At 37.3% G+C, this 12,207-nt stretch overlaps 1 protein-coding gene across 1 annotated transcript; it reads right to left on the bottom strand.

The window, feature by feature from the left end:
* Positions 1-2,026: 2,026 nt before the first annotated feature.
* On the bottom strand, positions 2,027-6,834 carry LOC139885880 (chloride channel protein CLC-f-like). The gene is made up of 9 exons (XM_071869635.1): positions 6,407-6,834; positions 5,685-6,081; positions 5,399-5,593; positions 3,700-4,154; positions 3,382-3,486; positions 3,035-3,262; positions 2,741-2,953; positions 2,417-2,649; positions 2,027-2,330 (listed from the first exon to the last, which is right to left on the bottom strand). The coding sequence occupies exons 1-9, from the start codon at positions 6,686-6,688 to the stop codon at positions 2,261-2,263; spliced, it is 2,178 nt and encodes a 725-aa protein (XP_071725736.1). The 5' UTR covers positions 6,689-6,834; the 3' UTR covers positions 2,027-2,260.
* Between the last annotated feature and the right edge of the window lie 5,373 nt (positions 6,835-12,207).

Below are 12,207 nucleotides of genomic sequence, written 5' to 3'. Positions count from 1 at the left end.
TTAAATATATTCTTGTACGAATATTCGGGTCTTACAACTCTCCCCCACTTATTTCGATCACGTCCTCGTGATCCTCGTCATTTAACCGACCAGAACCACACTCTATAGTCCTCCGACACACATCCAAACTCGATGTCCCCAACGATTTCCATTAACCCGAACATCTCACCACACGCTAATAACCATTAGCGTGCATTACCGCAACAAACGGTATCTCGTACACTCAACATCCAATGTCCACTTAGGAAAAATACGGAAAACACCATTATATTCCTTCAAATTCCCCCGGCTACAACTCGCAACAAGCTACATTCACAACTATATCACCCAACGCGATCTACTAAATCCACTGCGCCGTGAACCAAGTCTTGCATTAATCCAAATCGAGAAGGATCCATGCCGCGTTAAACTCCTTACCTTCAACGGTCCATAAACGTGCCACTCAACGATCGCACATCCACTTGCACAAACATTTGTTTTCCGCCCCATAAAACCCGTGATTTTCAATTTTACCAGTCGATGCCAACGGGGCAATCGACACACTCCTCCGACGAGTACTTCTTACAGTCACCACAACCGGGTTATTCCTTCAACGAAGAAAATTCGGTATCGCCAAAATAATCACACTTGGAACACAACCTTTCCCATCAATCGATCCACACACGACCACCAGTCTCTGTATTAGTCCAGGACGACATTAATACATCACGAACTAGGCAAAACATCAGCACTCGACTTCCTTAAACCCTGCAACACCTCCCAACACTACGAATTCCTAGTACTAGCATGGAAGCTATTCGCGTACTAGAATCCCGTCAACAGCGAATTATCATCATAACAATTCGCAATTTGCCACATGACCCACAAAAATATTCACCCATGCAGGGTGAATCCTCCTACCTAGACCGTATGTTAAGGTTGGCCTCGACATATTAATGCAGCTAACGGATCACGTCACTAGGGAACACACTCTCGCAAACAAACACATCCGCGTGTCTCGACGTGAGACAATCAGAACCGGCGCTCCCCGCCTCACAATCATCCACAAAGTGGAATAATCCACTGAAGATCCTCACGATCACGTTTCCCGACAGGGAAAATACAGTATTCACCACGATATCGAACTCGTACTCACTCGACAGTACTATCCGAGTTTCACACCAACCAAATTTATATCACGAGAGCACCCGCAATAACAGTTACATTCTCTCACGTCCGTGATCTCAAACTTCACACTTGGTTGCATACCGCACTTTGGTGCTATACGACCACCTTGCATAAGAAGATTTACGCTTCATTTGATCACGTCATCACAACTCTACACAAAACATTTAGGAAATCGTAACTCACAATCGTAACGCACGATCTCGAGTCAACATCAACAACACGTCACTCTTCCTCGTTAGGGTCTATGAATCCCTATTGAGGTCAAACACGATACACTCGGAGACTTCAGTGTACAATACACCACCGGATCTTCCTCGGGCGGCAGTAAAAACTCCCCCACTTAGGATTCATCTTCACATTCTCACCGCCAAGATGATAACACCCCGCGATCGGACCATAGCTTTAAATCGATGATATTGCCACAAGAGCTGAAAGCGTCCCGAATCTCCAATTTGTTGTAACCTAATGGTAGTCTCCCGATAAAAACAACACTATTAGAGTCCCTTGTGACCGGAGGTACAGGACCTGAGGAGCGACGCCGGAAAACGGATCATCACCGACATCTTTGAGCAGATCACCAAACGAACAAGTATCTGAAATCGGTCGACTAACTGGAGAAACGGGATTGGCAACGCGACGGTCAGAAGGATGTAACGTAGTAGCAGAGGACGGTGGAGGTGGTGGTGGTGGTGGTGGAGGGTTAGTGGTTGATAATGGTAGAAAGGATATTGGATTTTGAAATTCAAAAATTTTGGGGGTGGGAGGAAAACGAGGAAGAGAGCATTTTGGGTCGGTTTCTGAATGTTGGTTTTGTGTAATGAAAGCCTAAAAGCAACAACTTATATTTTCTTTTCTAATAATACTACAGTAAAAGATTATGCTACATTGAATTGTAAACAACCACCTGTCTAAAAGTTGACACCCTTGTAACATATGAAATTAGTAGCAAGGATTACGGAGTATATGGTTTCGTAGTTATACCTGTTATGTATATCAGCTTTAAACTTCACAACTGGAGGATCATCATGTAACTATACCCTAATGTCATGCCTAAAATAGCTACTTTACTACACAACAGTTATAATAATAATATCTATTCACTTGAACTCTTCTCTTCAACATGGTCTTCTTTTTGTCCTAATCCCCTTCGATTTAGCTCCTCTCTGCATCACAATTTTAAACAACGAATCTTAACAAAAAATTTCATATATAAAACAAAGTGTGTAACTTCGATAGTTACATTCATCACCTGAGACAGCTCCAGATTGATCGGTAATATAGAACGGCAACAACAGCACGTTTTCTATCTTCTTGAAAATTGACACCACGTTGTACAACCGGTAATTGTTTTATCTCTTTAGCCTCCATCAATTTTTTAGCAATTGCCAAATCAGTATCAGGATAACATGTTACAAGTCCTCGCTTTACCCCACGATAGTTTATCCCCCGAGTGCACATGGAAGAAACTGAACACTCGCTTAACTGCAAAAACATTTCAGTTTGATCACGTTATAAAAGCCAATGGAAAGTGCATAGTATTGTTGTAAGTTGTAATCAATAAGTAGCAGCATACATCTAAAGTTGACGAACCAATGTCGAAGGATTCATTCGAGGTCTTAAAAATTCCCCTTCTGATGTCACCATAAGTCAGAATTCCTTCTAAATGATCTTTAGGGTCAACAACAACCGCACAACTTTGTTGACTGTCATCCATGCATTTTACTGCCTCTTTAACAGTTGATGATAATAAGACTTTCGGGTAAATGTTTGACATGGCCTGAGAAACCTGATTACGAAGGTAACATCAGATGCCATCCATCGTTTATTATTATGATACAAAAAAGGGGTTAAAAAGACTTTTATGTACCTTCAAATCCTCAAGAATAATATCCTCATCAACTGCTTCATGGTTATCACCGGGGCCCATTAGGCAAAGCTCCAAATCATCTTCACCATTTTGTCTCCTATCGTCAATTTTGTCATCAATTGGTGAAAGAACAGAGTAACCTTTTGAGGAACTTTTTGTCTCAGATCCCACACCTTTTTTGCATTGGTTGGCAACAGATGGAACCCATATTGCTAATCCAACAGCCCCCTGATTGCAGCATTCATAACAAAAAAAAGAAAGAAAAAAAAAAAAAAAAAAAGTTAATGTTTTTCCTAAATGCAGAAGTTGGACTTAAATTAAGGTCAAAATTTTATAGAGAAGATTACCATGAGAGGAAGCAAGATTCTATAATCCTTTGTCAGCTCAAACAGAAGTAGAACTGAAGTCAAGGGTACAGAACAAACTGAAGCCAAGGTAGCAGCCATTCCAACCTGTTAGAGGTGGCAAAATGAGCGGGTCAGACATGTTGGTTAGCTGGTTCAGGTCCAAATGGGTAAATTTGTTACAGGTTAAAACAGGTCAAGTCAGATTGGGTTTAAGCAGGAGCTTTTGTTGGTTTTTATATATTTATTATTATTATTTTCTTCTCAAGAAAATAGTATTAGTAAAATAATAACTTAACTAATTAAAAGTAAAAGCATTACTAATGCATATGCCTGTGGCTCGGCGATATCAGAATTGCCCGGTAAGGTAGAGTTGATCAACTCAGCTGCTGAACCACCAAATACAGCACCAACTGCAGAACCTATCATCAAACTAGGTGCATACAAGCCACCAACGAGCCCTGAACTTTTGCACAAAGCTGTAGCCACAACTTTTGCAACCGCTAATTGGGCTAATAGCCCAATTCCAGGTGCCGAAGCCGTTTTCCCAGCATGTAAAATCTCATCAACATTAGTAAAACCCCAGTACAATATTCCAGGATATTTAAGAGCTATCAACCCTGCTCCTAGACCACCTAAAGCCGGAGTAATAGTAGCAGGAAGTCCAAAAGTTGACTTTAAAAAGTCAAATACTTTGTCAAACCAAATTACCAATCGGGTAAATAGCACACTAACTACACCACATAGCATCCCTAGAATCAGGTAGAGAGGTAATTCTGCAAAAGAGACATCACATTAGTGATCCGACTGTTGTTTGTACAACTTATACCTGGCAATTGAGACCCATACTCTCATATTTGGATCAACTGGGTCAAACTTTCGGGTCAATTGGGTCTTGAAAAAAAAAATAGGCTTGTCAATGTAAATCAAAACTTACAAAAAATAACCAATAGGTTTCCCTTGAACCTATTGACTCCTATGCAAAATATAAATGAACAGGTCTAATGGGTATCAATTCCCGAAGCTCGATAAATAGAGATAGGTCTAATGAATCTTGTAAATGGGTCAAATGGGTTAAGCATAACAAGTTTCATATGCCAAACATTTATGAAAGCATTCATGGTTGCACCATTTATTATGTACATGAATATTTTCGTATACAACAACAACAAAGCCAAATCCCACATGTGTGGGGTATGAGGGAGGTAAGATTCCCTTATCTAGAATAATAACTAAAATAATAATATATGCAAAAAATCAAATGTAAAAGTATGACCTGTTTGGACTCATTTGACCAATTACCCGTTTCGACCCGTTACCCAACCCAAGCTGACCCATTTGGACCTGTTTGACCCATGTCCCATTTCAACCCAAAACCGTTTTGACCTGTTACCCAAACCGACCCAACCAGACCCGTTTTCCAGGTATATTGTACATTAAGTAAAGACTGTAAAGGCAGCAAGATGGGCATTTCTAGCAAGGTTTATAAATGAAAGAGCTTCATGACATAATGGCCATGTTTAGTCTAGGTCAAAACATGTGGGCCGAGTTGACTCCCTGACACTAGAAAACTATATTAGTAACATAAGAATCTTAATGTATGCATAATGTAAACAGGTAAATGTATAAGGCTTTACATGTTCAGACTACCCGGGAAGGGTGAGTATTTTTACTCAGATGTATGCGGACTACCCGGTTATCCCGTGGCCGTTTTTGACCCTGTCCCAAGCCACCCCAAGATATGTTGCTAGTGAGGTTTGAACTCGAGACTTCTTGTTAGTATATTAGCACCCCAAAACACTGGGCTATCTTGGGATGGTTAAATGTATGAATAATGTGTTTCAGGATGCAATGCATATATAAACTTTGGGCAACTCAACACTGACAGGGAAATGTTAATCTGATGATACATTGATCAGTAATAACCATGGAATGAAGTAAGATACCGTCCATAAAATTTCGAATCATAAGCCTACATTTTTGTAGCAACGGTTAACTGAACTAAAATGAGACAAAATACCGGCTGCAGATTTCAAGTCATACTTCGGCACTGTGAAAGCCTCTTTTGATCCAAGTATAACACTTGAGGTTGTTGATGAAATAACCGAGGCTAATATTATCATCGCCGTTGTAAAAGGGGGAGAGTTTTCAGCACGTAATGGCCTTAACACAGTCTCAATGGCAAAGAAACAACCAGCAACTGCTGCATTGAAACCTGAGACCAGAAGACAAGCAAAGATCAAACACAAGTTTTCTATGATCAAAAAAACATCAATAAACTTCATATGAGGAAGTCAAAGTCAAACCTGATGATATGCCAGCGGCTGCACCAGCTGCAACGAGAGCTATTTTACGTTCCTTATTATTTTCCATCATTAATGAACATCCATTAGCACACGATTTCCCAATATCTACACTAGGTCCTTCAGGACCCAAAGAACAACCCGTACCTAATGTTACAGCAGCTTGGATTGCTTTAACCACCGGAAAGATTCCCGAAAGTAGGATAAAGTCATGCCCAGGAGCTGAAACCTTTATCTGCTCGAATATTTCAAGCAAACCATGCAACACCCCTACAACGACTCCTCCAGTGACAGGGATTAAAAGTATCCGATGCCACGTGTCAGCCACTCGCTGTAAACGTAGCCAAGCAGCACCTTCGTTCGGTGTACCCGCCCATGACCATTCATGTATTACATGCACCTAAAAATTCAATCAACCATGATACAGCAGCACAATTTACTATCTTTAAACTGTAATAACGTCGAAAATAACTAAGGAAACATGCACCTACATGACTACATGGTTACATTTGTAAGACTACGTACACGTCGAATATAACTAAGAAAACAAGCATTTACATCATCACATACAGAGTCAAATTTAATTACTACACTTTGATCACTAATATTGGATGATAAACTATATATGTGTGTTGGAATATATTAGCGTTGCAGGTCAAATTTAACAAAAAATAATAAGCGCAATAAAAATAAAAAATAAAAAATAGGGCAAAACATTCACTAACCCCACGGTTAAATGTAGCAACACATAAACCAGTAGCAAGGCCAAGCAGGCATCCAATTAACAGCAGCGCCCATTCAGGAGGAGCACCATCTCCTAGGGTTTCATCGCCACCACCGCCTGTACTGATCTCCGTCGCATGATCAAAATCGGATCGGTTTTTCGGAGACCGGCGGTTAATAATAAAACGAAGACCGGAAAACCGTCGATCCAATTGACCTTCTAAATCGTTACCTGAAGATGATCGCATTACTTTACCGTCATCATTGTGATCACCTTCAGCCATTATTTATATTTTTAGTTTTTTACGCATATAATGAATAATAGATAGTTTAGATTTGATTGATTAAACGTGAAGTTTTATACAGTCCAATTTAAGAACTGCCTTGACATATTAATGCGATTGCGTGGAATGCAAACTTTCGTATAAGAAATAATGTTAACTGAATTTTATACAAAAAAAGGACGACTTAAAAGCTTTTCTTGTTTCAATTAGTATGCCAAAATTAGGGTTTACCGGCGTGTGAACGCCGGAGATGCTCTTTTTCGTAACCGGCGTAAATAATATAATAAAACGGAGTAATAAAAAAAAATATAATTTATAATATAATATAATTTATTTATTTATTCTACATTCCATTTATTTATTATTTATTTATTTATTTATCCTACGCTAAGGTCAACACGACATCAAACAAAGAAACAAAATAGCCCCTCAAACTTTCCCCAACCTACATCCAACCCCTCAAAAAAGGGGTAAAATATAAATTTATAATAATAAAACAACTTAAATAAACTACACTCAAATTTTTAACGGGACCTATCTTCTCGCTTCCTATACGTTAAATTTATTCGACATCACCGTTCAACTCGAAATAATTTTACAAACACAATGCAACTAACTATACGCAAAATAGACGTATTTAAAAAAATGTTGAATATTTCGGGCTAATACACGTACAATAAACAACTCAAACTACATCATATCATATCCACGGTTCCGTTCCTTTTTTTAGGCAATCTTTCTGTCGTCAAAAACGTGCAGCCCATTATGTATACTGGGTATTAACCACGTGTATCCAAATACACCCGTGATAACACGTTTTTAATTCTGTAAATACATAACGCTACGTTAAATACGAATATTCAATCCAAAAAACACGCGCGCATCGCGCGGGCCACTTTTTCTATTTATAATATTAAAATAAATAAATAAATTATAAATAATATTTTTTTAAATGCAAGTTGTAGGCATCACCTAAAAGGGGACTTAACTATCTTCGCGATGATATGCCACGCACGTACGCACACGCTTTCGGGAGGAAACTCGAATCACATAGCAGGAACCCAATCTTTAAACAATCCGGAGGGGCAGACGGACCGGGTTTGAATCTTGAATAGATTCGTGAGAAAAACCCGTTATGGTCAATATGAAGCTCTATATTTCAGATAAATTGATTAGTAGAATGGACAGAACGAGACTGGAATTCATGACCTAAACTCAATCCCTATACAAGTTGCAGGGTACCACTGAAGCAAGCAATGTAATGGTTAAATATAATAATAATATAATTGTTGGTTATAAATAATAATAATATAATAATATGTATAATATGTATAATATTGAGTTGGAAAAAAGATTTGTATTTATAATTATTGTTATTATATTACTTCCTCCGTCCCATATTAATAGTCCAGTATTTCAATTTGAGATGTCCCAAATTAATAGTCCACTTCCATAAATAGAAAAGAATAAGGAGTTTAATTTCTATTATGCCCTTAATGTATGTGGATATGGTTAAAGAGAAAGAAAATGTAAGGGTAAAACTGGAAAGTAAACAGAAAGTACAGTACTTTTATGACATTTTCTTAAACTGTGTGTTTTTTGTATGTGGACTATAATATGGGACGGAGGAAGTATTATCATATTACATTACATATTATATATTATTAATTTTATTATAATTACAATAATACAACAATATGTATAACTATAATTATTATTATTATTATTATTATTATTATTATTATTATTATTATTATTATTATCATTATTATTATATTATACTCCGTCCGTCCCAGATTAATTGTCCAGTATTTCTTTTCGGGTTGTCCCAAATTAATTGTTCCCTTCTAAAATGGAAAATAAATTTAACGAAATTTACAATACTGTCCCGAATAAATTAATTAAATTACAAAAGTTAGAAGGCTTTCTAATTAATTGATTGAGGGTAAAACTGTAAAGTTAGGAAAAGTACATTATGATAATGTCAGTTTTTAAACTGTGTATTTTTTGTCTGGAGATAATTAATCTGGGACGGAGGGATTATTATATTATATATTTTCGACAAAATTTCATTCCTCGTCCCTGAACTTTCCATCGACTTTGACTCCCGGTCCTTTTTCTTTTTTTTGTGCATTCCGAGTCCCTAATGTATCATAAATCTACATCCCTCATCCTCCCGTCTATTTTCTGTCTATTTTTTCGTTACCCTCCTATCACGTGCAGAGCATGTGAGGGTAAAAAAGTCATTAAACTACAGGGATGAGGAGCGTAATTATGTCTTCTTCTTCACATAACAAAGTTATCATCTTTTATTAAATCTCATTTATCACCCACTCATTATTTAGAAAATAAAAATCAAAATCCCAAATGGACCCACTTCAATTCTTCATCTTCTTCAATCTCATCACATTTACAATCACCACCACCAAAATCCGAATTCACTCGAGTCAAACATGAAGGTTCATATATATATAATCCAAAAACAACATCTCAACTGCTGAAAACCCAATTTTTGTTTTTTGAAAGTTTGACTTTTTAGTTGACTTTTGAGTTTTGAAAATCGAGAACAAAATTGGAAATTGTGTTTGAATGGAAAGCTTGGTAATCCTTTCGTGAAGGTGTGTTCAAAATACCAGAAGCTAATTCGTTGTCATCACTGAGATCTGCATATTTTATTTTGAAAAAAAAATGAAACTAAAATCGAATTGTTCATCGATTTTGGTTGTGTTTCTGCAAAATCTAAGAATGGAGATGTGTTTAATGGTTGATACTGCAGCTATTTGCAACTTTTCATGAAGTTTCATGGAGTTTTGAGGTGTTTTCCATTAACACCACCACCAACCGCCGCTAACCACCCATCTTCGGCCACACTCTGTTCTTGGTGTTCGAAAACTTATGATGTTGTTGTTCAAAAACATAAAAAAAAATACACACACACACACACACACACATATATATATATATATATACATATATACATATACATATATATATATTATATATATATATATATATATATATATATATATATATATATATATATATATATATATATATATATATATATATTATATATATATATGTGTGTGTGTGTATGTGTGTGTGTGTGTATGAAGAAGAAACAGCAACACCAGTAGTTACGGGTGGATTGAGTGTAATATTTGTGAAGTTTGGCAGGTGGGTCTCACAATTTATTCTCCTTGTCCATCCTTTTCCATACAAGCCAAAATAAGTCAAAATGGGTGAACCTTTAATAATTAAATACATTTAAGACAAAATGACCTTTTTACCCTCACATGATTTGCATATGACTGAACAAACGGCTGAAATTGACAGGATCTAGACGGGGGTACGAAGGATGTACTCTTTTCATAGTTTAGGGACTCGGAATGCACAAAAAAAAAAAGAAAAAGGACCGGGAGTCAAAGTCGATGTAAAATTCAGAAACGAGGAATGAAATTTTGTCTATATTTTCAGACTATGTTGTTTTTACACTTCGTGCTACAAAACCAAAATAAAAAGAAAGCATAGTTTGGAGTGCACTAGCATGAGTTGACAAAATGGAAATATTGGTGTCCGCTATTTGTTTCCAAAGGAATTCGACTTTTTCCGATCATTTTTTATCATTTTGAAACATTTATTTGTACGTCAAAATATATTATGAGTGAAGTTTGAACATAAAATTATTGTAAGAATATTTAAACTCAATGACTAAACGCCAATGGGGCTTTGCCTCATTGGTCACCATGTTAACATGGTGTTCGAGGAGATCAAGGGTTCGAGTCTCGGGGGGGGGGGGGGATTTTCGTGAATTAACTCTAACCACTAACATTGCCTTCAAAAAAAAAAAAAAAAAAAAAAAAAAAAAAAAAAAAAAAAAAAAAAAAAACTCAATGACTAAACTAAGGCTTGCCTGAGTGGCTATCGATTTTCCCAATAAAGCACACAACTCGGATTCAATTTTTGGCTATGCCAGATAGCTCAAAAAGAGAGTTTGATTAGAGGGTGCGCATAAAGCGTGATTCTCCCGGTACTAGGACTCGCGCTCGGAGGGCTTGATTATCCAAGGTTTTACCCTCTATGGGGAACCAATGTGCTCGTTAATCGGAGAGTTTACTCGCTTACCAAAAAAACACACTTAATAAAATCTACACCTAATAAAGTTGGTGTCAACACGACCTTTGTTTTCAACGATATTTAAATCTTTAATATGTAAAATTTCAAAAAAGGTGGTCAAAAAATAATGACAAAAGGGAATGCGCCTAATATAAAGCAATTGGAATCCCACGCTAGTGGTGCATGATGAAGACAAAGTACATAGTGCTAGCATGCCAAAGTTGCTTCTATGGACATTCTTCTAACTCGAGTACACTTGAATTTTTTTTTTTTATCGTAAGTTACGCGATATATATCTCATGTTGGCTGTAAGAGCCGTCAATTGACACAATCATAAAATCAGCAACTCTTTCTGTTGGGAAATTACGGTCTCACTAATTCCCACCACCCAGTCCAACAATAATAGTAAAGAAATAAAAACAATACACAACACAAGATTTAACGTGGAAACTCCAAAACAGGAGAAAAACCACCGGCCCCAAAGAGAGAAATACACTATATCACAAATTGTTACAATGATATAGACGACTCTCTTAAGCCAACTACACTCTCCAAAATATTTAACTAATACAACTCTCAAACATGGGTAAGAAAGAAAGAAATAATCAAATACTTAAAGGGTATTGATTGGTGCAATTTGGAAGTAAGGCTTAACACTCCTTTTATAACCAAGTCATCCCCCTCCCACTACTTCCTCCCACCTATGTCGGATAACATCCATTCACAAATACAAAGCAACCATATCCATTTCTTCTAACCAAAACTATAACCAACAAATCTCCACCTTTTGGATAGAAGAAGATAACCATGCTTCCACTTTGCAAAAGAAACCGACGTAGATGCTTCCTCGACGCCAACTTCAAGATCCTCATCTTCATGCCGCTGACATTACCTCTAACCCAAGAAATAAAATTTGCATCTTCATCGAACATTGTCAAGACCCGACAATCATTGTCATAACAGACAATCATAACTCTAAACATAATTATCATACTCCACCATAAAGAGTATAGCACTTAGAATATCACATTCCAAGCATTTTATATCGGCACATGTTGTATACCCAGCTGAACTGTTATGGTGCAACTTCCTGTTTGGCTTTCCCTGGAAGTTTCATCGGCTACAACATCCGTTTCCACCACACAACCTGCATAAACGCCAAACCAATGCCCATGTGCAATTGTGAAACCGCTAACGAATATCCCTTTCCATGATGGCGCGGACACACCATGAGGATGACGTGACTTCAGAAGAATTCGTCACTCTCCGTAACGACGGAGACAATGTTAGCATCTTTGGAGCCATTTGCCGGATTAGCTCCACCGGGACAATTAACCCTTACATGTCCAGTCTTCCCGCACTTCCAGCATGTCAGATTCTTTCTAGAGTTTCTCTTCTGCCTA

Source organism: Rutidosis leptorrhynchoides, chromosome 1, assembly GCF_046630445.1.
Source record: "Rutidosis leptorrhynchoides isolate AG116_Rl617_1_P2 chromosome 1, CSIRO_AGI_Rlap_v1, whole genome shotgun sequence".
Lineage (NCBI taxonomy): Eukaryota > Viridiplantae > Streptophyta > Magnoliopsida > Asterales > Asteraceae > Rutidosis > Rutidosis leptorrhynchoides.
This window is presented reverse-complemented; position numbering and strand designations above follow the sequence as displayed.